The sequence below is a fragment of the Nomascus leucogenys genome, chromosome 5 (genome assembly GCF_006542625.1).
Source record: "Nomascus leucogenys isolate Asia chromosome 5, Asia_NLE_v1, whole genome shotgun sequence".
Classification (NCBI taxonomy): Eukaryota; Metazoa; Chordata; class Mammalia; order Primates; family Hylobatidae; genus Nomascus; species Nomascus leucogenys.
Window position 1 is genome coordinate 64,461,328 of NC_044385.1, and position 26,620 is coordinate 64,487,947.

The 26,620-nt window shown below is 39.8% G+C and overlaps 1 protein-coding gene across 3 annotated transcripts in view; it reads left to right on the forward strand.

Annotated features, from left to right (window-relative positions):
- The window catches only part of TPTE2 (transmembrane phosphoinositide 3-phosphatase and tensin homolog 2), a 140,438-nt gene that overhangs the window by 55,416 nt on the left and 58,402 nt on the right, over positions 1 to 26,620 (forward strand). Inside the window, exons 1-5 of one of the 3 annotated variants that reach the window (XM_030813290.1) lie at positions 7,909 to 8,096; positions 11,083 to 11,136; positions 14,496 to 14,549; positions 15,088 to 15,141; positions 25,040 to 25,099. In XM_030813290.1, the coding sequence (XP_030669150.1) occupies positions 11,126 to 11,136; positions 14,496 to 14,549; positions 15,088 to 15,141; positions 25,040 to 25,099 (179 nt within the window). In that variant the 5' untranslated portion in view covers positions 7,909 to 8,096; positions 11,083 to 11,125. Of the gene's footprint in view, positions 1 to 7,908; positions 8,097 to 11,082; positions 11,137 to 13,493; positions 13,548 to 14,495; positions 14,550 to 15,087; positions 15,142 to 25,039; positions 25,100 to 26,620 lie in introns of those variants that run through there. The other 2 variants (XM_030813293.1, XR_004030138.1) reach the window with 2 other exon arrangements.

Here is a 26,620-nt window from a genome sequence, read left to right on the forward strand (position 1 = left end):
TGTATAAGCTTTTTGATGTGCTGCTGGATTCGGTTTGCCAGTATTTTATTGAGGATTTTTGCATCAATGTTCATCAAGGATATTGGTCTGAAATTCTCTTTTTTGGTTATGTCTCTGCGAGGCTTTGGTATCAGGATGATGCTGGCCTCATCAAATGTGTTAGGGAGGATTCCCTCTCTTTCTATCAATTGGAATAGTTTCAGAAGGAATGGTACCAGTTCCTCCTTGTACCTCTGGTAGAATTCGGCTGTGAATCCATCAGGTCCTGGACTCTTTTTGGTTGGTAAGCTATTGATTACTGCCACAATTTCAGAGCCTGTTATTGGTCTATTCAGAGATTCAACTTCTTCCTGGTTTAGTCTTGGGAGGGTGTATTTGTCGAGGAATTTATCCATTTCTTCTAGATTTTCTAGTTTATTTGCATAGAGGTGTTTGTAGTATTCTCTGATGGTAGATTGTATTTCTGTGGGATCGGTTGTGATACCCCCTTTTTCATTTTTTATTGCATCTATTTGATTCTTCTCTCTTTTCTTCTTTATTAGTCTTGCTAGCGGTCTATCAATTTTGTTGATCTTTTCAAAAAATCAGCTCCTGGATTCATTAATTTTTTGAAGCGTTTTTTGTGTCTCTATTTCCTTCAGTTCTGCTCTGATTTTAGCTATTTCTAGCCTTCTGCTAGCTTTTGAATGTGTTTGCTCTTGCTTTTCTAGTTCTTTTAATTGTGATATTAGGGTGTCAATTTTGGATCTTTCCTGCTTTATCTGGTGGGCATTTAGTGCTATAAATTTCCCTCTACACACTGCTTTGAATGTGTCCCAGAGATTCTGGTATGTTGTGTCTTTGTTCTTGTTGGTTTCAAAGAACATCTGTATTTCTGCCTTCATTTCATTATGTACCCAGTAGTCATTCAGGAGCAGGTTGTTCAGTTTCCATGTAGTTGAGTGGTTTTGAGTGAGTTTCTGAATCCAGAGTTCTAGTTTGATTGCACTGTGGTCTGAGAGACAGTTTGTTATAATTTCTGTTCTTTTACATTTGCTGAGGAGAGCTTTACTTCCAACTATGTGGTCAATTTTGGAATAGGTGTGGTGTGGTGCTGAAAAAAATGTATATTCTGTTGATTTGGGGTGGAGAGTTCTGTAGATGTCTATTAGGTGCACTTTGTGCAGAGCTGAGTTCAATTCCTGGATATCCTTGTTAACTTTCTGTCTCGTTGATCTGTCTAATGTTGACAGTGGGGTGTTAAAATCTCCCATTATTATTGTGTGGGAGTTTAAGTCCCTTTGTAGGTCACTGAGGACTTGCTTTATGAATCTGGGTGCTCCTGTGTTAGGTGCATATATATTTAGGATAGTTAGCTCTTCTTGTTGAATTGATCCCTTTACCATTATGTAATGGCCTTCTTTGTCTCTTTTGATCTTTGTTGGTTTAAAGTCTGTTTTATCAGAGACTAGGATTGCAACCCCTGCCTTTTTTTGTTTTCCATTTGCTTGATAGATCTTTCCTCCATCCCTTTATTTTGAGTCTATGCGTGTCTCTGCACGTGAGATGGGTTTCCTGAATACAGCACACTGATGGGTCTTGACTCCTTATCCAGTTTGCCAGTCTGTGTCTTTTAATTGGAGCATTTAGCCCATTTACATTTAAAGTTAATATTGTTATGTGTGAATTTGATCCTGTCATTATGATGTTAGTTGGTTATTTTGCTTGTTAGTTGATGCAGTTTCTTCCTAGCCTCAATGGTCTTTACAATTTGGCATGTATTTGCAGGGGCTGGTACCGGTTGTTCCTTTCCATGTTTAGTGCTTCCTTCAGGAGCTCTTTTAGGGCAGGCCTGGTGGTGACAAAATCACTCAGCATTTGCTTTTCTGTAAAGGATTTTATTTCTCCTTCACTTATGAAGCTTAGTTTGGCTGGATATGAAATTCTGGGTTGAAAATTCTTTTCTTTAAGAATGTTGAATATCGGCCCCCACTCTCTTCTGGCTTGTAGAGTTTCTGCTGAGAGATCAGCTGTTAGTCTGATGGGCTTCCCTTTGTGGGTAACCCGACCTTTCTCTCTGGCTGCCCTTAACATTTTTTCCTTCATTTCAACTTTGGTGAATCTGACAATTATGTGTCTTGGAGTTGCTCTTCTCGAATAGTATCTTTGTGGCGTTCTCTGTATTTCCTGAATCTGAATATTGGCCTGCCTTGCTAGATTGGGTAAGTTCTCCTGGATAATATCTTGCAGAGTGTTTTCCAACTTGGTTCCATTCTCCCCGTCATTTTCAGGTACACCAATCAGACGTAGGTTTGGTCTTTTCACGTAGTCCCAAATTTCTTGGAGGCTTTGTTTGTTTCTTTTTATTCTTTTTTCTCTAAACTTCCCTTCTTGCTTCATTTCATTCATTTCATCTTCCATCACTGGTACCCTTTCTTCCAGTTGATCGTATCAGCTCCCGAGGCTTCTGCGATCTTCGTGTAGTTCTCGATACTTGGCTTTCAGCTCCATCAGCTCCTTTAAGCCCTTCTCTCCATTGGTTATTCTAGTTATTGATTCGTCTAATTTTTTTTTCAAAGTTTTTAACTTCTTTGCTATTGTTTTGGATTTCCTCCCATAGCTCGGAGTAGTTTGATCGTCTGAAGCCTTCTTCTCTCAACTCGTCAAAGCCGTCCTCCATTCAGCTTTGTTCCCTTGCTGGTGAGGAACTGCGTTCCTTTGGAGGAGGAGAGGTGCTCTGCTTTTTAGAGTTTCCAGTTTTTCTGCTCTGTTTTTTCCCCATCTTTGTAGTTTTATCTACTTTTGGTCTTTGATGATGATGATGTACAGATGGGTTTTTGGTGTAGATGTCCTTTCTGTTTGTTAGTTTTCCTTCTACCGGACAGGACCTTCAGCTGCAGGTCTGTTGGAGTTTGCTAGAGGTCTACTCCAGACCCTGTTTGGCTGAGTGTCAGCAGCGGTGGCTGCAGAACAGTGGATTTTTGTGAGACCACAAATTCAGCTGTCTGATAGTTCCTCTGGAAGTTTTGTCTCAGAGGAGTACCTGGCTGAGTGAGGTGTCAGTCTGTCCCTACTGGGGGGGTGCCTCCCAGTTAGGCTGCTCGGGGGTCAGGGACCCACTTTAGGAGGCAGTCTGTCCATTCTCAAATATCCAGCTGCATGCTGGGAGAACCACTACTCTCTTCAAAGCTGTCAGATAAGGACATTTAAGTCTGCAGAGGTTCCTGCTGAATTTTGGTTGTCTGTGCCCTGCCCCCAGAGGTGGAGCCTACAGAGGCAGGCAGGCTTCCTTGAGCTGTGGTGGGCTCCACCCAGTTTGAGGTTCCTGGCTGCTTTGTTTTCCTAAGCAAGCCTGGGCAATGGTGGGCGCCCCTCCCCCAGCCTCGCTGCCGCTTTGCAGTTTGATCTCAGACTGCCGTGCTAGCAATCAGCAAGATTCCGTGGGCATAGGACCCTCCGAGCCAGGTGCGGGACACAATCTCCTGGTGTGCCGCTTTCCAAGCCCATTGGAAAAGCGCAGTGTTAGGGTGGGACTGATCAGATTTTCCAGGTGCTGTCTGTTACCCCTTTCTTTGACTAGGAAGGGGAACTCCCTGACCCCTTGCACTTCCCGAGTGAGGCAATGCCTCGCCCTGCTTTGGGTCGCGCACAGTGTGCTGCAGCAACTGTCCTGCACCCACTGTTTGGCACTCCCTAGTGAGATGAACCCGGTACCTCAAATGGAAATGCAGAAATCACCCGTCTTCTGTGCCGCTCACGCTGGGAGCTGTAGACAGGAGCTGTTCCTATTCGGCCATCTTGGCTCCACCCCCCAGATTATTCTTCTTGTGCATACCTTTTGTTGTTGCTTTTAACTGGTATGAAAAATTCCATGACATGCATTCCCTAGTGAGGAACACATATATTGCTTCCTACCATTTGCCTTCACAAAGATAGCCACCAAATGATTATCCTTATGCCAGACCCCTATAGACCTGTTTGAGTATTTCTGTAGGAATATGAAACAGGACTTGATGGGCCATGGGATTGCATATTTTGAATTTGACTGAATACTGCCTATTGCTCTCACAATGGTTATACCAGTCTGCATCTCATCAACAATGCATGATTGTGCCTACACATACACATTCACAACAACACTTGACATAATCAAACTTTCTAATTTATATAATCAATCTAATAGATGGTAACATATTACATTATGTTTTACTTTGAATTTATGTGATAACTGATGAATTTGAGCATCATTTTATGTTCTTACAGCATTTGGGATTTCTTCTGTAATGGTCCATTCATGAACTTAGCCCATTTTTCCACTAGTGTTCCTATCTTTGTCTTGTTAATTTACATGGGCTGTTTTTGAGTATTTTATATTTTAGAATAAGTTAATCAAATTTCCTTTAAAATTATGTTTAATTTTCAAAGTGATTATGTTACATTTGTAAACAATATAGCAAGAATTTACTCTTTGTAGTAACATTAAAAACATGGTGCTATTGTTTAGAGGTTTGTACCCCCAAACCTCATGTTGAAATTTGATCCCCAGTGTTGGAGGTGGGGCCTAATGGAAGGTGTTTGGAAGATGAATAGATTAATTTCCTCCCTGGGGTGAGGGTGAGTGAGTACTCACTCTATTAGTTCTTGCAAGAGCTGGTGGTTTAAAAAGAGACCGGCAGCTTCCCCCACGTTGCTTCCCCTCTTGCCATTTGATCTCTGCACGTGTCAGTTCCCCTTCATCTTCCACTATAAATGGGAGCAGCCTCAGAAGCAGATGTTGGCATCAGGCTTCTTGTGCAGCACACAACTGTGAGCCAAATAAACCTTTCTTCTTTATAAATTACCCAGCCTCAGGTATCCCTTATGGCAACACTAAACAGACTCAGATGCATGGAATCCCATTCAAAAGTTTTGACTATCGCTTTATGTATTCAAATCATGCTTCATGTCAGTTTTAGACATTGAAGTTATGTTCTCCAGTAGGTCATCTGCCTGTTAGCTTTGGCATTGTTGTTCTTCATTCTCTTCATGACAGAACTTTTTGCCTTATTGTTTTACTTTTGAAGTTTGAAATTTTCCCACTTTCAGTCTACAAAGGTAATTTCTAATCCTCATAGTTTTAATTTACACATTTAATGCTTCAATCTACTTAGAGTTTACCCTTAAATATGGTGTTAGGTAGGGATTTGGTTTCATTTCTCTCCCAATGGTAGGCTGATTTTCCAAATACCATCTATGAAACAGTTCATCCTTTTTCCTTGTTTATATAATCATCATCCATGACATATATCTACATAGGTTTATCTCTGAGCTCAATATTTTGCTCCATTGATACTTATGGCATCCCTACACCTTTTTTTATTACTATGATTAGTTGTTATTAATGGAGCCTTTATATGTTGACATAGATTTTGTAGTAAGTATGTCAGTATTCTAAAAAATTTTGACAAATACCTATGTGGGCCCCGTGGTGTTTGGGAGAGGGAAGGGCTTTAAATACTAGGTTGATTTCTTTGTTACTTGAGTATTCTATTTCTATATAAATAAAGTTTCTTGCACTAATGTTAGTGTTTTATATTTGTCTAGGAATTTTTCCATTCCATCTAAGTTTTCACATTTATTAGCATATAATTGAATAATCTCATTTTAAAAAATTTTAGTTGTGTTATAGTTATGCTCCCTTCTGGTACATTTTATTTGGATATTCACTCTGTTTGTTCTTGATTATTATTGCCACAGGTCTATTGTAATAATCTTTTCAAAAAGACACACTTTTGTTTTGTTAATCTTCTCCACGGTTTTTTCTTCTCCAGTTCAGTGACTTACGCTTACCTCCTTATGTTTTGCTTCCTTATTACTCCATAGACTTTGCCCTGTGCTCCTTTTCCAGCCTCTCTACTTAAATGTGTACTCTTTGCTTTTAACCGTCTTGACTTCTTATTAATGCTTATATATCAGTAAATTTTCTTCCAAGTATTGCTTCATTGTATCCTACAAACTTTGTCATGTTATTATCAATCAGTTCTTAGTATTTAAAATATTTCGTGATTTCCCTTTTAACATAAGAGGTATTCAGTAATGTGTAATTTAGTTTCAAATGTGGGCTTTTTAAAAAAAGCGAATCATATTACAATATATTCAGAGAACAGCAATATGATATTGATCCTGTGGACTTTATCCTGTGGAAGCTTTCTTTATGATACAGAGAGCTATGATGTTGGTCTGTCCTTGTGCCCTCATAGGTCTTTTGGTCTTTCTAGAAGGTGTTAGAATTTTCTCTTTGTCTCCATTAGATACTTAAAGCTGATTTATTTCTTCTTTCTTGAATTCTGGGAAATTTATCATCGTAAATTTTCACGTTTTATTTTGCATTTTTAGTTTTCATTTCTTCTTAGATTTCCATATTCTAGATGTTAGATAGCTGTTTTTATCCTCCATAACTTTCGTCTTTTCTTTAGTATGTTCTGTTTATTCTTCTCTACTATTTTCTGGGTAAGTTCTGTTAGTTAACACACTAGATTAGGTTGCAGTTTGTTGCATAAGGACTCAAGTACAGAGGCAACCTCAGGGAAAATTTCGTTTAATTAAACAACTATATCACCTTGAAGCTCCTGAACAAAGCAGCATTGGAGGAGACAATCTCTCTGGTTTGTAACCTGGGCTTTGGAGATGGAGGCGGGTGGAGGAGTGAAGGCCCAAGGATTGCTCTTCAGCCCTTCCCTGTTTTCATCAGCTGGTCTAATGCGCTCCTAATTTTACCGTAACTACTCCTGGGTAGTTGCTGTTGTTGTCTATGGAGACAGGCAAGGATGGTCACTATTGTTTCCAAATGGCTAAATTGCATGTGTTTTTTTTTTTTTTTTAGAACAGCTAGTTTATTAGTTGTAAGGTTATTGTAGCTAATTTGAATAAAAATTAAGCCTACAAATTCACATGGTATTTGATTATGTACAATTTAGTTTAATTCTTTAGCTCTGACCCAAATGAAGTGATATCACTAACCCATGATGAAGTCCTCAGTGAAAGTGAAGTGATATCACTAGCCTATAATGGAGTCATCAGTAAAAGATGATGTGTGTGTGTATGTTCATAAAGATACACACAAATGTTAACTATAGAGTTTCTTGGACACTGTTTCTAAAGTACTGGTAGTTTCAGCTTCTGTATGTAACATCCTTTTCTTTTTGGGTCTAGTTGGATACAAGATAAATAGATCACAAGAAGTCTACTTCTTCCTAGCTGAGTTGACTAGTAGCCAAAACTTTTAGAAAACTGTTGGATTGCCTGTGTATGAGATTCTACCAGGTTGGGCTATATTAGTTTCTAGGGCTGCTTTAACAAAGTATCACAAACCAAGTGGTTTAAACAAAAATTAATCATCTCATAGCCCTAGAGACTAGAAATCTGAAATTGAGGTTGTCAGTAGGGTTGGCTTTTTATGAAGGCTATAAAGAAGAATCTGCTTGATACCTCTTTGCTAGCTTTTGCTGGTTGCTGGCAATCTTTGGCATTCCTTGGCAGGTAGACTCATGTCTAGAGTAACTGCAGCTATTTGACCAAAAGTGTAAGTCCAAATTATGTTTGTATCTGAATAACATGCTTTTATAATTCCTCAGCCCACAGCCAATTGAGTTGAGAGTAGTAACCTATGATAGAGCCACCCATGAAATGTGAGTTAAAAACAAAGATTTATATACACGTAAGTGTATATCTACATATATACACATAACATACACGCATGCCTACACATACACACACAGAAACATAAAACAATGAAAGAGAAAGAGAAGTTGATATTTGTAAAATTCACTGTCAGGCATATCCTTGGAAATACAGAGTATCTTTGACACTATGTCTAAATCTTCTCTATGACACTATGTCTAAATCCTAAATCTGTAGGATCTATAGATAACTTTCTATTGTTTTTTTCAGACCAAATTGGATAAAAGAGGACGAAGTCATGAAAGGGGTGCTTCTTCCTCTTAGTATATTTGTCACTCTAAGTTAGTAGTATCCAATCCCTTAGGAACCTCTGAGGTTTTCCATTTATGGGACTCTCCTACTACCACAGTGGGCCAAAGGGAGAGAGAATCCTATTTGGAGCAATGGGGAGGTAACAGGTGACAGGGAGGAGTGAAGCACTCAGCAAAAATAACAGAGTTCATGAAACCTTAATGGGTTCCTCACCCTCTAGAGTTCTACACCATGTGAGGCTGGTGCCCCAAACCAAACCCAAACCCACAATCATTTTGTAGGGAGTTCCTGACTCAGGCCTACAGCTACATGGTCATATCTTCTGGGCAGGAAAGACAGCCATGATGGGTGAAAGTAAAGAAGTGACAGAAGGACTTAGGAATCAAGAATTTAGATGGGGTAAGAGGCATGTTTCCTTACAGACTGCAGTTACATTAGAAATAAATGCCACTGGCCAGGCATGGTGGCTCATATCTGTAATCCCTGCACTTTGGGAGGCCAAGACAGCTAGATCACTTGAGGCCAGGAATTTGAGACCAGCCTGACCAACATGGCAAAACCCTGTCTCTACTAAAAATACAAAAATTAGCCAGGTGTGGTGGTTCATGCCTGTAATCCCATCTACTCAGGAGGCTGAGGAAGGAGAATTGCTCGAACCTGGGAGGTGGAGGTTGCAGTGAGCCAAGATCACACCATTGCACTCCAGCCTCGGTGAGAGTGAGACTCCGCCTAAAAAAAAAGATACTCCTAGTTCAAATTAGTGATATACACATGAATATTTAAATATCAACCAGATGGTACATTATAGAGTAACTGTAGCTGTTTCATCCAAAAAGTAAGTTTAGGATTACATGTGTGTCCAACTATCTACTCTTATATTCCTTTAGCCTGCATACAGATAAATTGACATCAATAACCTATGATAGAACCACCAATGAAATGTGAATTATAAAACATATACACAAATATGGAAAGAAATATATATGCAGATATACTACTTCTGTCTATCTAGACACACAAACACAGGGAGAGAGAGAAAGGGAGAGAAAGAGAAAAGAGAGAGAGAAACAACAGAGAGAAAGATGAAGATTATGTGCTTTACTGTCAGGATCATCCATGGCCATACAGGATGTCTTTTACACTGTTTATAAATCTCCTCACTACAGGCCCTGCAGGTCCCTTATCCAACTTTTTGATTAAATTGGATAAAAAAGGAACAGGGCAAAAAAGCGAAACTTCTTGTTATTGTCTTGTCCCCCTTCGTAGCCGGCACGTACTTAGGAAAGTCAGGTTTCCTGTGTATGAGACACACTAGAGTGTGCAAGAGAAGAAAATGCCATGCGGAGCAATGAGTGAGAAGCAGTGGGCAGGGAGCAGCGCAGCCCTTAGGAAAAACAACACAAAACAGAGCGAATGGCCCCGGCAGGGCTCCTCACACCCAGAGTTCCACCACCACGTGAGCCTAGCACTACAAGCCCACACCGTCATCACACTGTACGGAGCAGTTTCTTGACCCTGTGTGAGAGCAGAGAAGACACCTATGATGGTGAAAAGAAGGCACTGATGAAGGGATTTTAGTATCAGGAAATGAGATGAGGTCAAGGTGATTTGTACATAGAAACTGCAGCTGAATTTGAAATAAAGTAAACCACCAAACGCTTAGTTTGTGCTTCATTCAATTGTAAAGAACTAAACATCACTTGTGAGTAATTCAAACCAGAAAGTGAAGTCCAGGATGTCATATTGGTGTTGGACGATACATATATATATTTAAATTCTGTAGCACTGCCAAGTCTAAATTCAAATCAGTACCCTGCAATGGAGCTATCAGTGAACTGTGAGACAGAAATAAATCAATATAGAGGCCAGGCACGGTGGCTCACGCCTGTAATCCCAGCACTTTGGGAGGCTGAGGTGGGTGGATCACGAGGTCAGGAGATCGAGACCATCCTGGCTAACACAATGAAACCCCGTCTCTACTAAAAATAGAAAAAATTAACCGGGCGTGGTGGTGGGCGCCTGTAGTCCCAGCTACTCGGGAGGCTGAGGCAGGAGAATGGCGTGAACCCGGGAGGCAGAGCTTGCAGTGAGCTGAGATCGCACCACTGCACTCCAGCCTGGGCAACAGAGCGAGACTCCGTCTCAAAAAAAAAAAAAGAAAGAAATCAATATAGATACAAGGATATATGAACAAGGGAGGAAACAATTATATACCATTTATATATACCTATATGCATTCATATTAAATCAAGGCATGCACCCACATGTACTGCAGAGAAATATAAAGGTTGAGATTAGGGAAGTTCCCATTCAAGGGCATTAATGGAAAAACAAAAAACTTTGACACATGTGTCTACGTGACCTCACTATAGGATATGAAGGTGACTTTATGTCTTGTTGAATGAATTTAGATAAAAGATGACCACATAAAAAGAAGAATGATTTTTCTTACCAGTCTGTTTGATACTCTGAGTAAAAATAAAAAATAATTTTCAGACTGCCTATATGTGAGTCCTTACCATAATGGCTGAGGACAGCAGAGAATCCTCTTTGGAAACAGGAAAGGACAGCAGGGACAGAGATTAGTGAAGACCTCAGAGAAGAGAAAAAAGCTAACAACCCTAGAAATGTTTTCAACCCTGCAGAACTCTGCCACAATACAGGGTGGTACTCCAAACCCCAAATACCATCATATTGGATTGTGTCCTTGACTCAGACCTGCAGTGACTTTGCCCTACTGTGGACCAAGAGAGACAATCAAGTGAAGAAGTAATGGAGGACTTTCGAGGCAGCACATTTAGTGCAATAAGAGGGCTGACTACCTCCACACAAAAGTTTAGTTTGAAATAACTGCCACCACAAAGGCTGTCACGCATTGGGACTGAGGTCATAATAAAGAGGTTTATTTAAATCTGAAAGCATTACTATTTTCCCCAGCCTAAGATGTTGGTTGCCATCATATAAATCCTCCTTTCTAATAAAAAAATGACATTTCAGAACCAAATAGTGCTATACACACAAATAGTCAGAACTTAACTGGTTTATGTGCAGAGTAATGAAAGCTAGTTTTACCAGAAAAGTAAATTTTGAATTGTGTCTCCTGTCTGACTGTATTCTTTTGTCATCCTCTAGCCCACCCACAAATGAATTACCAGGAGTGAACCCAGGGGCACGTATGAATGAAAGGTGAGTTACGCATACGTGTGTCTTTATTTATCTAATTATAACTGAGCATAGAAGTATTCACACACACAGGCACATAAACAAATATATCCATCCATCCATCCATACACACTTCTCTGAAACACATCCGCTAACAAACCCATGCACACAGTGGAAACATACAACAAGGAGACAGATGGACGGACATTTGTGGAGTTTATTCTGAGAAGCCTGTGTGGCCATAGAGAGTGGTTTTTAACAGGGTTTCCAATTCTTCTCATCGCAGCCTTTGTAGGTAACATTGCATCCTTTTGTAATGGAGTCATATAAAAAGGAGCAGGTCATAGGAGAGCTGCTGCTTCCTGTTAGTGTATTTGTCACGTTAGTTCCTAGTAAGCAGCTTCTTAAAGGACTCAGATTTCCTGAGTTTGAGAGCCTACCAGATTGACAGAAGGGAGGAGAAAATCCTATTTGCAACATGGAGGAGATAGCAGCTGACAAGGAGCAGTGAAGCCCTGGGCAGAAAAGAACAGAGCTAATGGAACATAGACTTGTCCCTCACTCTCCAGAGCTCTGTCAACATATGAGGTTGGTGCTAAAACACAAACACAAGCACACCACCTCATTGGATGCAGCCCTTCCTTAGGCCCACAGCTACTTGCCTGTGTCCCATGGACAGGAAAGACTAGCATGATGGGTGAAAGGAAAGACATGATGGAGAGACCCAGGAAGTGGGCCATAGATGGGATTAGAGGGAGGAATGTCTACACAGTAGAGTTGAATTTAAAAGAAATTCACCCACAAAAGGCTGTCGTGCATTGGCCAGCTCCAGTGGTAGAGAGTTTTGGTGAACTCTTGAGTCAGTGAGTCTTAGATAGGTGTAAAGTATGTGCTGCAATCATATAAAGTATGATGTGTAGGGTAAATGGCATGGCAGATTCCAAAGAACCAAATACACACATGACTTCTGTAAGGGTAAGGCAATTTACAGGTTGAAAAGTAGTTGGAAGGTCGGGTGCGGTGGCTCAGGCCTGCAGTCCCAGCACTTTGGGAGGCCAGGGCGAGTGGATAACGAGATCAGTAGTTCAAGGCCAGCCTGGCCAACATGGTGAAACCCCATCTCTACTAAAAATACAGAATTAGTCAGGTGTGGTGGCGGGCGCCTGTAGTCCCTGCTACTCGGAAGGCTGAGGCAGGAGAATTGCTTGAACCTGGGAGGCAGAGGTTGCAGTGAGCCGAGATCATGCCACTGCACTCCAGCTTGGGTGACAGAGTGAGACTCTGTCTCAAAAAACAACAACAACAACAAACAAAAACAAAAAAACAAAACAAAAGCAATTGGAATTATTTTGAACGGAAAATCTTAAGTCTAGGAAGTTACATGTTGTCTTACTATGTACATGTTAAGTTCTTTGGCACTGCCCTGTGTGTGAATTGAGAGTATCTTCTAGTAGGCTGGCCAATGCACTGTGTGATATCAAGGAATACAGTTGTACATGTATCTATGCATATACAAACACATACATACATGCATTCATACACACAAGAGAGACTGAGTAGGGCTATTGAGTGTGACAAGCATCCACGGGAACAAGGAGTTCCCTTGAAACTATTTCTAGAGTCCTCTCAGAATGAGCTTTGTATGGGATATTCTTTTGTTTTTTGGATGGAGGTAGGAAAATGGGGAGGAACTCATAGAGGGAGGCTTTTTATGTTAGTGTTTGTCACATTACCTTTCTGTGAGAATGAGACTGTGCTAGTAGTGTGGACCAAGGGAGAAGTGAATCCTGCTTGGAGTGAGAAGGAGTTAGGAGTGGACAAAGATCAGAGAAATCCCAGCCAAAACAAAGAACAGAGCTAATAACCCTGGAATTATTTCACCCCCTCCAGAGCTCTGCCACTATGTGAGGCTGACTGCTTTGCCCATACCCACCCTCACACGGGGTGGAGCCCTTGCTTGAGGCCTCCAGCTACTTGGCTGCAACTCTTGGGCAGGAAAGACAACTAGGATGGGTGAAAAGTGAGGAGGTGATTGGAGGTGATAGAGAATGAGGAACTCAGATGGGATTATAAGAAGGGGGACTCAAACTAAATTTGAAGTAGAATTAAATGCTCTCCAAAAATGCTGGTACACATTGAGGTGTAGATACCCTTACTTAATCTGGATTCATTGCTATGTTCACAGCCTAAGATATTCACTGTTGGCATATAAAACCTCGTTTCTAATTAAAAAAAGTCATACCAGGTCAATTTAGTGATATAAGTACATGTGAATATTTAAAGTGTAACCAGAGAATAACTCATAGAGTAACTGTAGCTATTTGGTGCAAAACATTTAGAATTAGGCATCGTGTCTGTTTCTGACCATAATTGTTCTTTAGTCCCCATCCAGATGAGCTGACGGCAGTCATCATTGATGGAGGCATCAAGGACATGTGAGTTATAAAAGATGTACACACAAACACACACACAAACATAACTATGACAGAGAGAGAGAGAAACAGACAGAGAGAGAGGTTGAGATTAGTGGGATTTAGTCTGAGGAGTGTCCACAGCAATACAGAGTGTCTTTGACACAGTTTTTTTATCTTCTCACTGTAGCAGGTGTAGGTAAACTTCCACATTTTTACAGTTGTTTTGGAAAAAAGAGAAACAGACTACAGAGGGAGGCTTCTGTCTGTTAGTGTCTTGTCACCCTTAGTAAGTAGCAGGCAAACACCTTGGAAAGACAGATTTCTGTGTATGAGACATACCAGAGCAGGCCGAGGGAAGAGAGAATCCTGTTTGGAGTGAGGAGGAGGTAGGAGTACTTGGGGAACTGTGCAGCCTTCAGCAGAAAGCAACAGAGCTAAGAGCCTTGGAGGTGTTCTCCACCCTCCAGAACTCTGTCACCATGGAGGCTGGTGCTCCAAACCTCAAATCACCATCCTGTTGGATTGTGCCCCTGTGTCAGACCTCTAGTTACCTGACCCTTTTTGTGGGGTAAGAGGAACCACTGTGCTGGGTGAACGTAAGGAGCTAATGGAGGGCCTTTTAAGCAGGACATTGAATGGAGTAAGAGGGCTGACTACCTGCAAACTGGAGTTGAGTTTGAAATAACTGCCACCACAAAGTCTGTCACACATTGGGACTGAGGTCATAATAAAGAGGTTTACTTAAATCGGGAAGCATTACTATTTTCCCCAGCCTAAGATTTTAGTTGTCGCCATAGAAATCCTCATTCCTAAGAAAGAAAAAAAGACATTCCAGGTTCCAATAGTGCTATACACATGAATAGTCAGAAATTAATTGGTTTCTGTCTAGAGTAATGAAAGGTAATTTTTCCAAAATATAAATTCAGAATTATGTCTCCTCTCTGACTGTATTCTCTTATCATCCGCTAGTCCACAGACAAATGAATTTAAAGGAGCAACCGAGGAGGCACCTGGGAAAGAAAGGTGAGTAATAAATAGTTAAATAAAGTCACCCATCAGCATAAGTGTGCATAGAACTATACACACACACAGGCACATGAGCAAATGTATCCATCCATCCATCCATCCATCCATCCATCCATCCATCCATCCACACTTCTCTTCAACACGGGTACACAAACTAATCCATGCACGTGATGGAAACATAGACCAAGGAGAAAGGAGACTGATGGACGTTTGTGGAATTTACTCTCAGGAGCCTGCATGGCCATATAGATTTTTTTTTTTTAACAGAGTTTCCAATGCGTCTCACTGTAGCATTTGTTAGTAACTTTGCATCCTTCTTTGATGGAGTTGTATAAAGAGGAGCAGGTCATAGGAGAGTTGCTTCTTCCTGTTAGTGTATTTGCCACGCTTAGTTCCTACTAAGCAGTTTTTTTATGGGACTGAGATTTCTGACAAATTAATCAGTTTCTGTCTACAGTAATAAAAGCTAATTTTCCAAAAAAGTAAGTTTAGAATCGTGTCTCCTATCTGACTGTATTCTTTTATCATCCTCTAGCCCATACACAAGTGAATTTAAAGGAGCAGCCCTGGTGTCACCTATCAGTGAAAGGTGAGTTGTAAATACATGAAGACACATGTATGCATAAGAGTGCATGGAGCTATACACACACCAAGCACATACACAAATATATCCATCCATCTTCATCCATACACACTTTTGTCAACACATTTACACAAACAAACCCATGCACAAAATGGAAACACAAAACAGGAGACAGATGGACATTTGTGGAATTTACTCTCAGGAGCCTGCATGGCCATACAGAGTGTTTCTTAACAGGGTTTGCAATTCTTCTCATTGTAGCATTTGTAGGTAACTTTGCATCCTTTTTTGATGGAGTTGTATAAGGAGGTCAGTTCGTAGGAGAGCTGCTTCTTCCTGTTAGTGTATTTGTCACCCTCAATTTCTAGTAGGCAATTTTTTAAGGGATTCAGGTTTCCTAAGTTTGAGACCCTACCATAGTGTTCCAAGAAAGGAGAGAATCCTATTTGCAACATGGAGGAGATAGCAGCCAATAAGGAGTAGTGAAGCCCTGGGAAAAAAAGAACGGAGCTAATGGAACGTGGACTTGTCCCACACCATCCAGAGCTCTGTCCACATGTGAGGTTGGTGCCTAGACCCAGCGCAAACCCACCACCTCATTGGATGCTGCTTTCCTCAGGTGCGCGGGTACTTCACTGTGTCTCATGGGCAGGAGAGACTAGCATGAGCAGTGAAAGGAAGGAGGTGGTGGAGGGTTTTCCCAGTCATGTGAAAACCTCTCCTGGAAATAAATCCTAAAGGTGTAAGTAATATGGAAAACCTGATTCAAGTTAATTATAGTGTAATGCTCAAGAAACCTTGCAAAGTGAATGAGATTTTACAGAAGGAATAAAAGGATTTTGTTTAATCAGTGACTGATTAAAGAAACATCTAGGTGAGAATTCTGTAGTTGCTCATTAAGCAATAGCATGTGAGTTTTGTATGTAGTATTGATTTTTAAGCCAATAAATAAATTTTTAAAAGAATTTATTTTATAGGACGCTGGAGGCATGGGCAAATTAAAATGTATTTCTATTATTAATATTATTTTTTGAGATGAAGTCTCGCTGTTGCCCAAGCTGGAGTTCAGTGGCGCGATCTTGGCTCACTGTAACCTCCATCTCCCGGGTTCAAGCGATTTTCCTGCCTCAGCCTCATGAGTAGCTGGGACTGCAGTCACGTGCCACCATGCCCGACTAATTTTTTGTATTTTTGGTAGTGGGGGGGTTTCACTATATTGGCCAGGCTGGTCTTGAACTCCTGCCCTTGTGATCCACCCACCTCAGCCTCCCAAACTGCTGGGTTTATAGTCATGAGCCACTGTGCCTGGCTAAAATGTATTTCTAATATGTACATAGGTTTAATTTATATATAATTTAATTAATCTCTGATTAACTGACCATTGATAAATGAGTCTTTGTTAATTGTTGGGCTTTACTTACTGGGCTTATGTGGTAGGATTTGCATACCCTCACTTATATATGTATGTATATCATATTTATGGAAAATCTACTCCTTTTGGTGCAAAAAATGTATTTGCCAATAGTGTCAAAAAAGAGAAATTCATTATATGTCTATGTACCTTTTTACTCCATCAGCACTGCCTTCATTGAAATGACAACAATAACACATGAAGGGACCTTCCACAAAATTTGAGGTTTAAGTAAATAAAAAGCTAGATGTAAACATATATATGTAAATACACACATAGACACACACAAAAGTATACATGTAGAAAAGAGAGGTTCAGATTTGGGAAGTTCATTGTCTGGAGCATCCATAACAATACAGAGTGTTTTAGACACTGTTTTCTAAAGTCTTATTACTGTAGTATCTGCAGGTATGTTTCTTTCTTCGATCTAGTTGGATAAAAGAGGAATAGGTCTTAAGAGGAATGCTTCTTATTCCTATTCCATTGGTCAATCTTATTTAGCAGCAGCACCCTGAAACCTTAGGAAAACATGAGAACGTGTGTATTGTATGACACTCTACTAGAGTGAGCCAAAAGAGGCAACAGTCCTATTTGGAGCAAGGAGGAGGTAACAGTGGGCAGGGAGCTGAGGAGCTCTCAATAGAAAAGAGCAAAGCTAACAGACCCCGGTCTCTTCGTCTGTTACCACATGAGGCTACTGCCCCAAAGGTAAACCCACCATCAGATTGTATGGAGGCCCTGCTTTTGGTCTGTAGTTACTTAACCCTATCTGAGGGGCAAGAAAGACATCCATGATTGGTGAAGAGTTACTGGTGGTATTTGAACGTGAGAAGGCAGAAAATTACAAGGGCAAGCAAGGTGGATATTTACAAACTGAAGTTGATTTTATGTAAATTTTGCCAGAAACAGTAACTTGGGGATTAGGTGTAGGAGTAAAGAAATGTATATAAACTTGATTCAGTAAGTTTTTTTCACAGGCTGAAAAATTTCCTTACAAACATTTAAAACCTCATTTCCAGAGAAAAATTAAATACCATGTTTCAAATAAATAACTGATTAATATCCATTTTTCAGGGTAACTAGATTATAAATTGTAGAATAATTATTGCTAATTTGTATCAGAAAATTAAGTCTAGGATAACATGTGGAGTCTTGCTATGTTCATTTTTAATCCTTTAGCTATTACCCCATTGAATTAAAAAGAGTAATGTGTGGTAGAGTCATCGATGATGGGTGAGATTTCAAAATACGGAGAGAAAGAAGAGAGGGATATATTAAGATTGGTAAAATTCACCCACGAAGTAATAAAGAACTGCAGTTAAATTGTGATTCATTAGATTGTTTGTTAAGTACCAAGAGCACCTTTACATAATATAAGGTTTTCTTCTAGGAAAAAATGATATATTAATAGTAGATTACAAATCATTGATATATACATTTTCAGAGTTCAGCCAGTTTATAAATGTAGAGCAATTGTACATAACTTCAACCAGCAAAGTATGTCTCTGAAGTCACTTGACCTGATGTGTACATTTTTTTTTTTTTTTTTTTTTTTTTTTGAGACGGAGTCTCGCCCTGTCGCCCAGGCTGGAGTGCAGTGGCGCAATCTCGGCTCACTGCAAGCTCCGCCTCCCGGGTTCACGCCATTCTCCTGCCTCAGCCTCTCCAAGTAGCTGGGACTACAGGCGTCCGCCACCACGCCCGGCTAATTTTTTGTATTTTTTTTAGTAGAGACGGGGTTTCACTGTGTTAGCCAGGATGGCCTCGATCTCCTGACCTCGTGATCTGCCCGCCTCGGCCTCCCAAAGTGCTGGGATTATAAGCGTGAGCCACCGTGCCTGGCCGATGTGTACATTTTTAATCCTTAGCACTGGCCCGGATAAAATGACATCAGTAGTCTTTCACTACTTTGATATATCTTTGATATAACTCACCTTTCAATGGTGGTGTCATTGAAAACTACTGATGTTATTAATTTGGGTCAGTGCTAAAGGATATATCTACACACACACACACACACACACATATAACACACATGTAAATATGTGTGTGTGTATATATATATACAGATATATCTTTTAGCTATATATAGTATATATAGATAAATAAATATGTATTTGTGTATATATAGATATACACATATCTATATACGTATGTCTACATATGTGCATATTTAAATGTGTGTATATATATCTATATATACATATCTATATATAGATATATTCTTTAGCACTGACCCAAATTAATAACATCAGTAGTCATATATATATCCTTTAATATATATATGAGCATATGTAAACATATATGTATATATCCTTTAGCATATATATGTATATATACACATATAATTTATGTATACATATATGTGTGTGTATATGCAGGTATATCTTGTTATATTGTGCTTTACTTTATTGCCCCTCAGATATTACTTTTTTATAAACTGAAGGTTTGTAGCAACCCTGCATTGAGCAAGACTCCTGGTTTTATTTTTCCAACAGCATGTTCTCACTTTGTGTCTCTGTCACATTTTAATAATTCTTGCAATATTCCAAACTTTTTATTATCATATCTGTTATGGTGATCTGTGATCAGTGATCTTTGATGTTACTATTGTAATTGTTTTGGGGCAACACAAACCATGCCCATATTAAGATGACAAGCCTAATCAATGACATGTTTGTTCCGACTGCTCCACTGACTAGCCGTTCCCCCATCTCTCTCCTTCTCCTTGGGCCTCCCTATTCCCTGAGACACAACAATATTGAAAGTAGCCATTTAATAAGCCTATGATGGTCTCTGAGTGTCCTAGTGAAAGGAAGAGTCACATGGCTCTCACTTTAAACCAAAAGCTAGAAATGATTGTGAGGAAGGCTAGACTTCTTGCACCAGTTCAGCCAAGTTGTGAATGTAAAACAAAAACAAAAACAAAACAAAACAAAACAGAAAAGCCAAAAAACTTCTTGAAGAAAATTAAGACTGCTACTTCAGTGAACATACAAATGATGAGAAAGCAAAGCAGTCTGATTGCTAATATGGAGAATGTTTTAGTGGTCTGGATAAAGGATCAAACCAGCCACAGCATTCCCTTAAGCCAAAGCCTAATCCAGGACAAGGCCCTCACTCTCTTCGATTCAATGAAGCCTGGGAGAGGTAAGGAAGGTGCAGAAGAAAAGCTTGAAGCTAAAAGGTTGGTTCATGAGGTTTAAGGAAAGAAGCCATCTCCATAACATAAAAGTGTGAGGTAAACAGCAAGTGCCAATGCAGAAGCAGCAGCAAGTTATCCAGAAGATCTAGCTGAGATAACTGATGAAGGTGGCCAAACTAAACAACAGATTTTCAGTGTAGACAAGATAGCCTTTTATTGGAAGAAGACGCCATCTAGCACTTTTATATTTAGAGAGGAGATGTCAATGCATGGTTTCAAATCTTCAAAGCACAGGCCAATTCTTTTCTTAGGGGCTAATGAAGCTGGTGACTTTAAGTTGAAGCCAACAATCATTGACTATTCTGAAAATCCTAGGGCCCTTACAAATTATGCTAAATCAAGCAAGATGGGTGACTAGAGATGCCTGGTGCTCATCTCCCCTACAAGAAAGAACCTAGGCAAGAAATACATATCTAAGATTTGATTAGAGTGTCAAAGGGATAGTCCTGGAGTGCAGCAAAGGAGTGGAGACACATCTGTGGTGACTGGAAGTCGCGACAGCATGGAAGCACTCAGCCTGTGCAGCCCCTTCTCCCCCATCTGGATTGAATTGGCCCAGAGACAGGAGGGACTTCTCATTGCAGGGTGAAGGTAAGCAGAAGATCCCTATCACCCCACTGCCATCACAAACACAAAGTCTTTACAACAGGAGAATCTCACAGTCTTTGCAAGCCCTGAGGCCAGTTTGGAGTACTGCCAAGAATTGACACAGCTGCATGTCCTGGACTAGGAGTACAAGGTGAAGACTTCCCACCCCCAGAGACTTAAGCTGCAGCAACACAGCACCATCTTGAGACCAGAGTCATCTCTTGAGTGTGCCCTTCTCTGGGGGCCAGTAGCCACTGTGCCTCTCCAGCACTGGAGCTTTATCTTCAGTACACCAAGCCCACATGGGTGGGTTAAAGCCACAATCCCAGCTGTGTGGAGGTTGGTCCCAGGACTGGCTGTAACTCAAGTAATGCAGAGCAGGGAGATCAACCCCCACCACCACACTTCCAGACAGAGGAATAATCTGCAGTCCCATCCAGGGTAAACTCACTCTTAAGACAGCCAAACCACTACATGCCCTCTCCCAAGTGGGAGAGGCCCCTAAGCCTCTGAGCAGCTGATACACCCCCAGGTCAACAGAGTGACTATGAGCTCATGCCCAGGACCTGAGAAACAGCCTTGCAGGCCCCATCCACCACAGACATGCCCCTGGCCTGCCCAGGAACCCTCTGCCTTTAATAAGGGCCTGAGAAATAGTCCCACAGTCTGCCCCCAGCAGGCACACCGCCGAGTGGGGCTTGCACCTGTGTCTCAGACCTGAGAGACAAGCAGCTGTGTATGCCCAAGTCTCAGGGCCGAGAAACAACCCTGGGAGCTTACTCTGGCCAGCATACCCTCAGGCCAACTAAGCAGCCACATACCTATGTCCCAGGTGGAGGAACATCCCTTTAGGCCACCCCCCACAGAAACACTCCCAGGCCAACTAAGCAGCTGTGCAACCTTGCATGAGCCTGAGAAATAGTCCTGTATCCATTCCCAGCAGATGCATCTCCAGACCAGCCAATCAGCCATGAATGCCCATGTCCTGGACCTAAGAAAGAGATCCATGGACTACTCCCAGAAGACATGCCCCTAGGCCAGCTGAGCAGCCTCGTGTCCACATCCTGGGTCATAGAAGCAGTTCCCTGGGTTTCCCCTGGCAGGCACCATCCAGGCCAGCTGAGCAGCAGTGTGCCCCCATCTTGAGCTAGAATAGCTCTATGGAGTACCCCCAGCAGACACACATCCAGGACAGCTGAGAAGTCATTCGACTGTATCCCAGGCCTGAGAAACACCCCCTCTTGGCCAGCCCTGGCAAAGATACCTTCAGTCCAGCTTAGCAGCTATGCAGCTCTGTATTTGGCCCATGAGTTTTCCCCAGCAGACTGGCCCCAGGCCAGATGAGCAGCTGTGTACCCACATACCAGGTTTGGGAAACAGCCCTTCAGGCCACTCCTGGAGTGCATGCTTCCAGGCCAGGCAAACAGCTGTGTGCCTGCATCCTGGGCCTGAGAAACTGTCCTGTGAAGCACATCTGGCAGTCATGCCCTGGTTGAGCAACTGCATCCCCATGCTGCTGGCTAGAGTGACAGCACCATGGCCAGCTGCATAAAGCCATACTCCACGTTTTCTGACCCACTGTATGCCTGCACACACCCCTCCCCTGAGAAACAGTCCAGTGAGCCCACCCCTGGCAAGGCTGCACCACCATCACCACAAACTTCCTTAGCCTAGGCCACTGAGTAACTTGCAAATGTTACTAGTGTGGATCACAGCTGAATAAACTACATGGAGACTACACTTACTGCATCCATGTAGAACCAAGGCCAGTATACCCCAATGAACTGACATCCAAGACCCATTCATAGAAATAAATTCATACAAGTAAACCTACTCCATAAAACTGGAAAAGGTGACTTTTTCACCAGATGCATGGAAATCAATTTAGAAACACAGCAACCATGAAAATGCAAGAAAACATGTCACCTACAAAGGGAAATAATAATTATCCAGTAATAGAACCCAATCATAAACATATGAAATGACAGAAAAAAGAATAATCTTAAGGAAAACTCCGTGAGATATAAGGTAATACAGACAAACAAGTCAATGAAATCAGGAAAACATGATTTGAAAGAGAAATTCAGTAAAGATACAGATATCATAAAAATAACCAAACAGAAGCCCTAAGAGCTAAACAGTTCAATGGATGAAATGAAAAAATACAATCAATGGCTTTACAGACAAGAACAAGCAGAAGAAATAATTTCTGAACTTGAAGACAAGTCTTTTGAAATAACACAGGCAGGCAAAAAAGGATAAAAAAGGATGAAAAAAGCCTACAGGACTTATGGGACACCATTAATTTGATCAAATATTCATATTATGGGCATTCCAGAAGGAAAAGTGAAAAGAAAATATGAGGAAAACATATTTAATAAAATGAGAGCATAAAACTTCCTACCTCTTGAGAGAGAGCTAGACATCTAGTTCCAGGAACATCAAAGAACCCCAAATACATTCAACCCAGACATTATAGTCAAATTGTGAAAAATCAAAGACAAAGATTTTTTAAAATAGCAAGAGAAAAGTAACACACTTATAATGGAATCCCCATTAGACTAACAGCTGATTTCCCAGCAGAAACCTTGGGCTAGAAGAGAATGGGATGATATATTCGAAGTTCTGAAAGAAAAAAAATCTTTTAGTCAAGAATATTATACCCAGCACAGCTATCCTTTACAAATGAAGAAGACATAAAATCTGTCATAGATAAACAAAAACCAAGATAATTCATCACCACTAGACCAGCCTTACAAGAAATGCCCAAGGGAGTCTTACATCTGGAAGTAAAAAGATGATAACCACCATCACAAAAACATGCAAAACTTTAAAAGTCACTGTTAGAGTCAATACATAAAGGAGAAAGAGAAAGGAATGAAACCTTATCACTACAGAAAACTACCCAACTTCAAAAGTAAACAGGAAGAAAGGAATAAAACATATACAAAACAACCAGAAAACAATGAAACGCTGGAAGTAACTCCTCACCTACCAATAATAACTTTGAATGTTAATAGATTAAATACCCCATGAAGGATATAGACTTACTGAGTGGATTAAAAAATAAGACCCAACTATATTTTATCTAAAAGAAACTCACTTTACTGGTAAAGAAACACATAGACTGATAATGAAGGGATGGAAAAAGATATTCTATGCAAATGAAAGGCAAAAGTGAGCAGGAATAGCTATACTTGTATCAGACAAAACAGAGTTCAAGTTAAAAACCATAAAAATTGACAAACAAGATTATTATGTAATAATTAAGGGTTCAATTCAGCAAGAAATATAATTGTAATATGTGTATAATTGTAAATATATATGCACTCAAACACCAGCGCACCTAGATATATAAAGCAAATATTACTAGATCTAAAGAGGGAGATAGACCCCATTACAGTATGAGTTGGGCACTTCCATATCCCACCCTCGGCATTGGACAAATCATCTAGACAGAAAATCAACAAAGAAACATCAGACTTAAACTCCACCGTAGACCAAATGGACGTAAATAACAAACATATACAGAACATCTCACCTAACAGCTGCAGAATACACATTCTTTTCATCAGCACATGAAACATTATCCAAGATAGACCATATGTTAGGCTGCAAAACAAGTCTCAACAAATTTTTAAAAATTGAAATTCTATCAGGTATCTTATCTTACCACAATGGAATAAAACTAGACATTCACAACAAGAGGAACATTCAAAACTATACAGACATATGGAAATTAAACAACATGCCCTTGAGTTACAATGAGTGAAGAAAGAAATTAAGAATGAAATTTAAGAATTCCTTGAAACAAATGTAACTAGAAACACAATATACCAAAACAGGGGACACATCAAAAGCAGTTATTAAGAAGTATGTTTTTAGCTTCACCCATGTCCCTACAAAGGACATGAACTCATCATTTTTTCAGCAAACTATTGCAAGGACAAAACACCAAACATCGCATGTTCTCACTCATAGGTGGGAATTGAACAATGAGAACACTTGGACACAGCATCTGATACTATGATTATAGTATCATACAGAGTATCTGATAGATCTGAATCATAGGTTCACTCTGATCAGTCAGCAGCCATGAACATGGAGGCAACGCCCTCCACCAGCAAAAAGACTATGACTTTTACTTGCTAAAAGCTCAGGTGATCATTAGCATTTTTTAGCCAATAAAGTAGTTTTTAATTAAGGTATGTACATAAGTTTTTTGAACATAACGCCATTGCAAACTTAACAGGCTACAGTGTAGGGTAAGCATAACTTTTATATGCACAGGGGAACCAAAACATTTGTGTGAGTTGCTTAATGCAGTTTTTGCTTTATTGCAGTGGTCTGGAATGAAACCCACAATGTCTTTGAGATATGTCTATACACATATTATTTATATATTATATATCTGTATACATATTCTTTTATATATCTTTATATACATATATATAGAAAGAGACAGAGAAAAGAAGATAAAAATATGCAAAATTCAGTGTTGGGAGTATCCATGAGGAAAGAGTTTCTGGTTAATGATTGTAATTTTCTTTCTTAAATATTAGGTCTTCCAGTGAGCTAAGTCATGTTTACTATATCCTTTAGATTCATGGGATTCTTGTTATTCAAATATATTTTTCATCACTATTTTGTGTAGCAAATATCTAATGATATATTTTTGCATTTTTTTTTGGTGGCTAAAGTATGTTAGAACGACTTTCCAAGTTTGAAGTCGAAGATGCTGAAAATGTTGCTTCATATGAGTAAGTCAGTTTGCAGTTTGAAAGGAGGGAGCCATTGCTGGATCTCTTACCTTTAGTGAAACAGGGCTTCCGCTGAGGCAAGAAGGAAAAAGGGAAACTATGGAAAGATATCAAAATGTATGGGTGGGAGGGTACACCGTATGTACTCCAGTTGAATTCTTAGACAAGTATTATTTTGAAAAAAAATTCCATCCATTCAGAAATAAATGTTCTTCTAGCTTGCAAATGTAAAAAGTATTCTTAGAGGAAATTAATTCCATTAAAAGTTTTTTTTTAAAAAAAAACAGGAATGCAGAATGCTACTTAATTCATCAATAGTGAATGTTTCTCATTTTTACTGGATATGGTGTGATTCCCAATTTTGTAGATTTTGCCTATGAGCAAATGGTATTGATAGCAAAAGCAAACATGTTTTGCTGACTAAAGACCTCTTTATGCTCATTGGGATTTTATTCTTATTTGTTTCTAATCTCACTAGACTATTTCCTGTTGCACTGACCTGAAGGCATTTTATCATGTACTCACTGAAATGAAACAATACATTCTTAAACTGGCTTGTGTCTGAACTGCAGACATATTCAGGAGATTTTTCTTCTGCTTCTTTCTTGCCCAGTTGTATAACCATTCACCAGCTTGTGTCAATGCTGGAGAGGAAGTTAACTCACCACGGTTGTAAGCTGTTGGTGTCTAAACAAAGACTGGAAACAAAGAGGGCAAATACGAATAGTTCTTCAAATTACCCTGAATTTGCCACTGAATTAAACTGTGTGTCTGCAAATTAGCTATACATTTTCTGTAATGGAGCTGCCCAGGGCTGAAACAAAATTAGATTAAGCAAGGCAAGCATTTCCTTCTTTCCCCACTCCAAACAAAATAAAGCAGGTTTTCATTTTATTTTATTTTTAAATTACAAAGTCTCATTACATAGATATAGGAGGAATTTTCAGTAGCCCCTGTGAGAAATGCTGGTGTTTCATACCTGGGGGATGATACTGGATTTATAGTAAAAGCTGGAATCAGTGCTTGGCTTTGACACCATATATTCATTCACCTGATACTCAGCAAGTCACTAACCCTCTTTAACTTTCAGATTATTCAAATGTAAACTGGCTATAATGCAATCTATGTACTGGATATTGTATTGTAAAAAATTAGTAATAAAACAAAAATAACATGCAAAAATACTTTGAAAACTTTGTAGTTCTGTAAATAGGTTTTATTCTAAAAACTGAAAATAACGTAAGAGTTCATTAAAGGAAAATCAGAAAATACAATCAACAAATCTACCCACATATAGTCATTCTTAAACTTTGATGCATGCACTTCTAAGTTCTTTAAGCATATACTTTTTTATTTACAGATATGAGACCATACTTATTCTTTTGTAAATAACCTTATTACTTAATGACATCATGACTATATTTTTTTGTTAATATATATTCATGTGCACTTACAACATTATTTGTAACAGTTGTGTAATATTTCATGGTATAGATGTGCTATAATTCATTTAATAGTCAG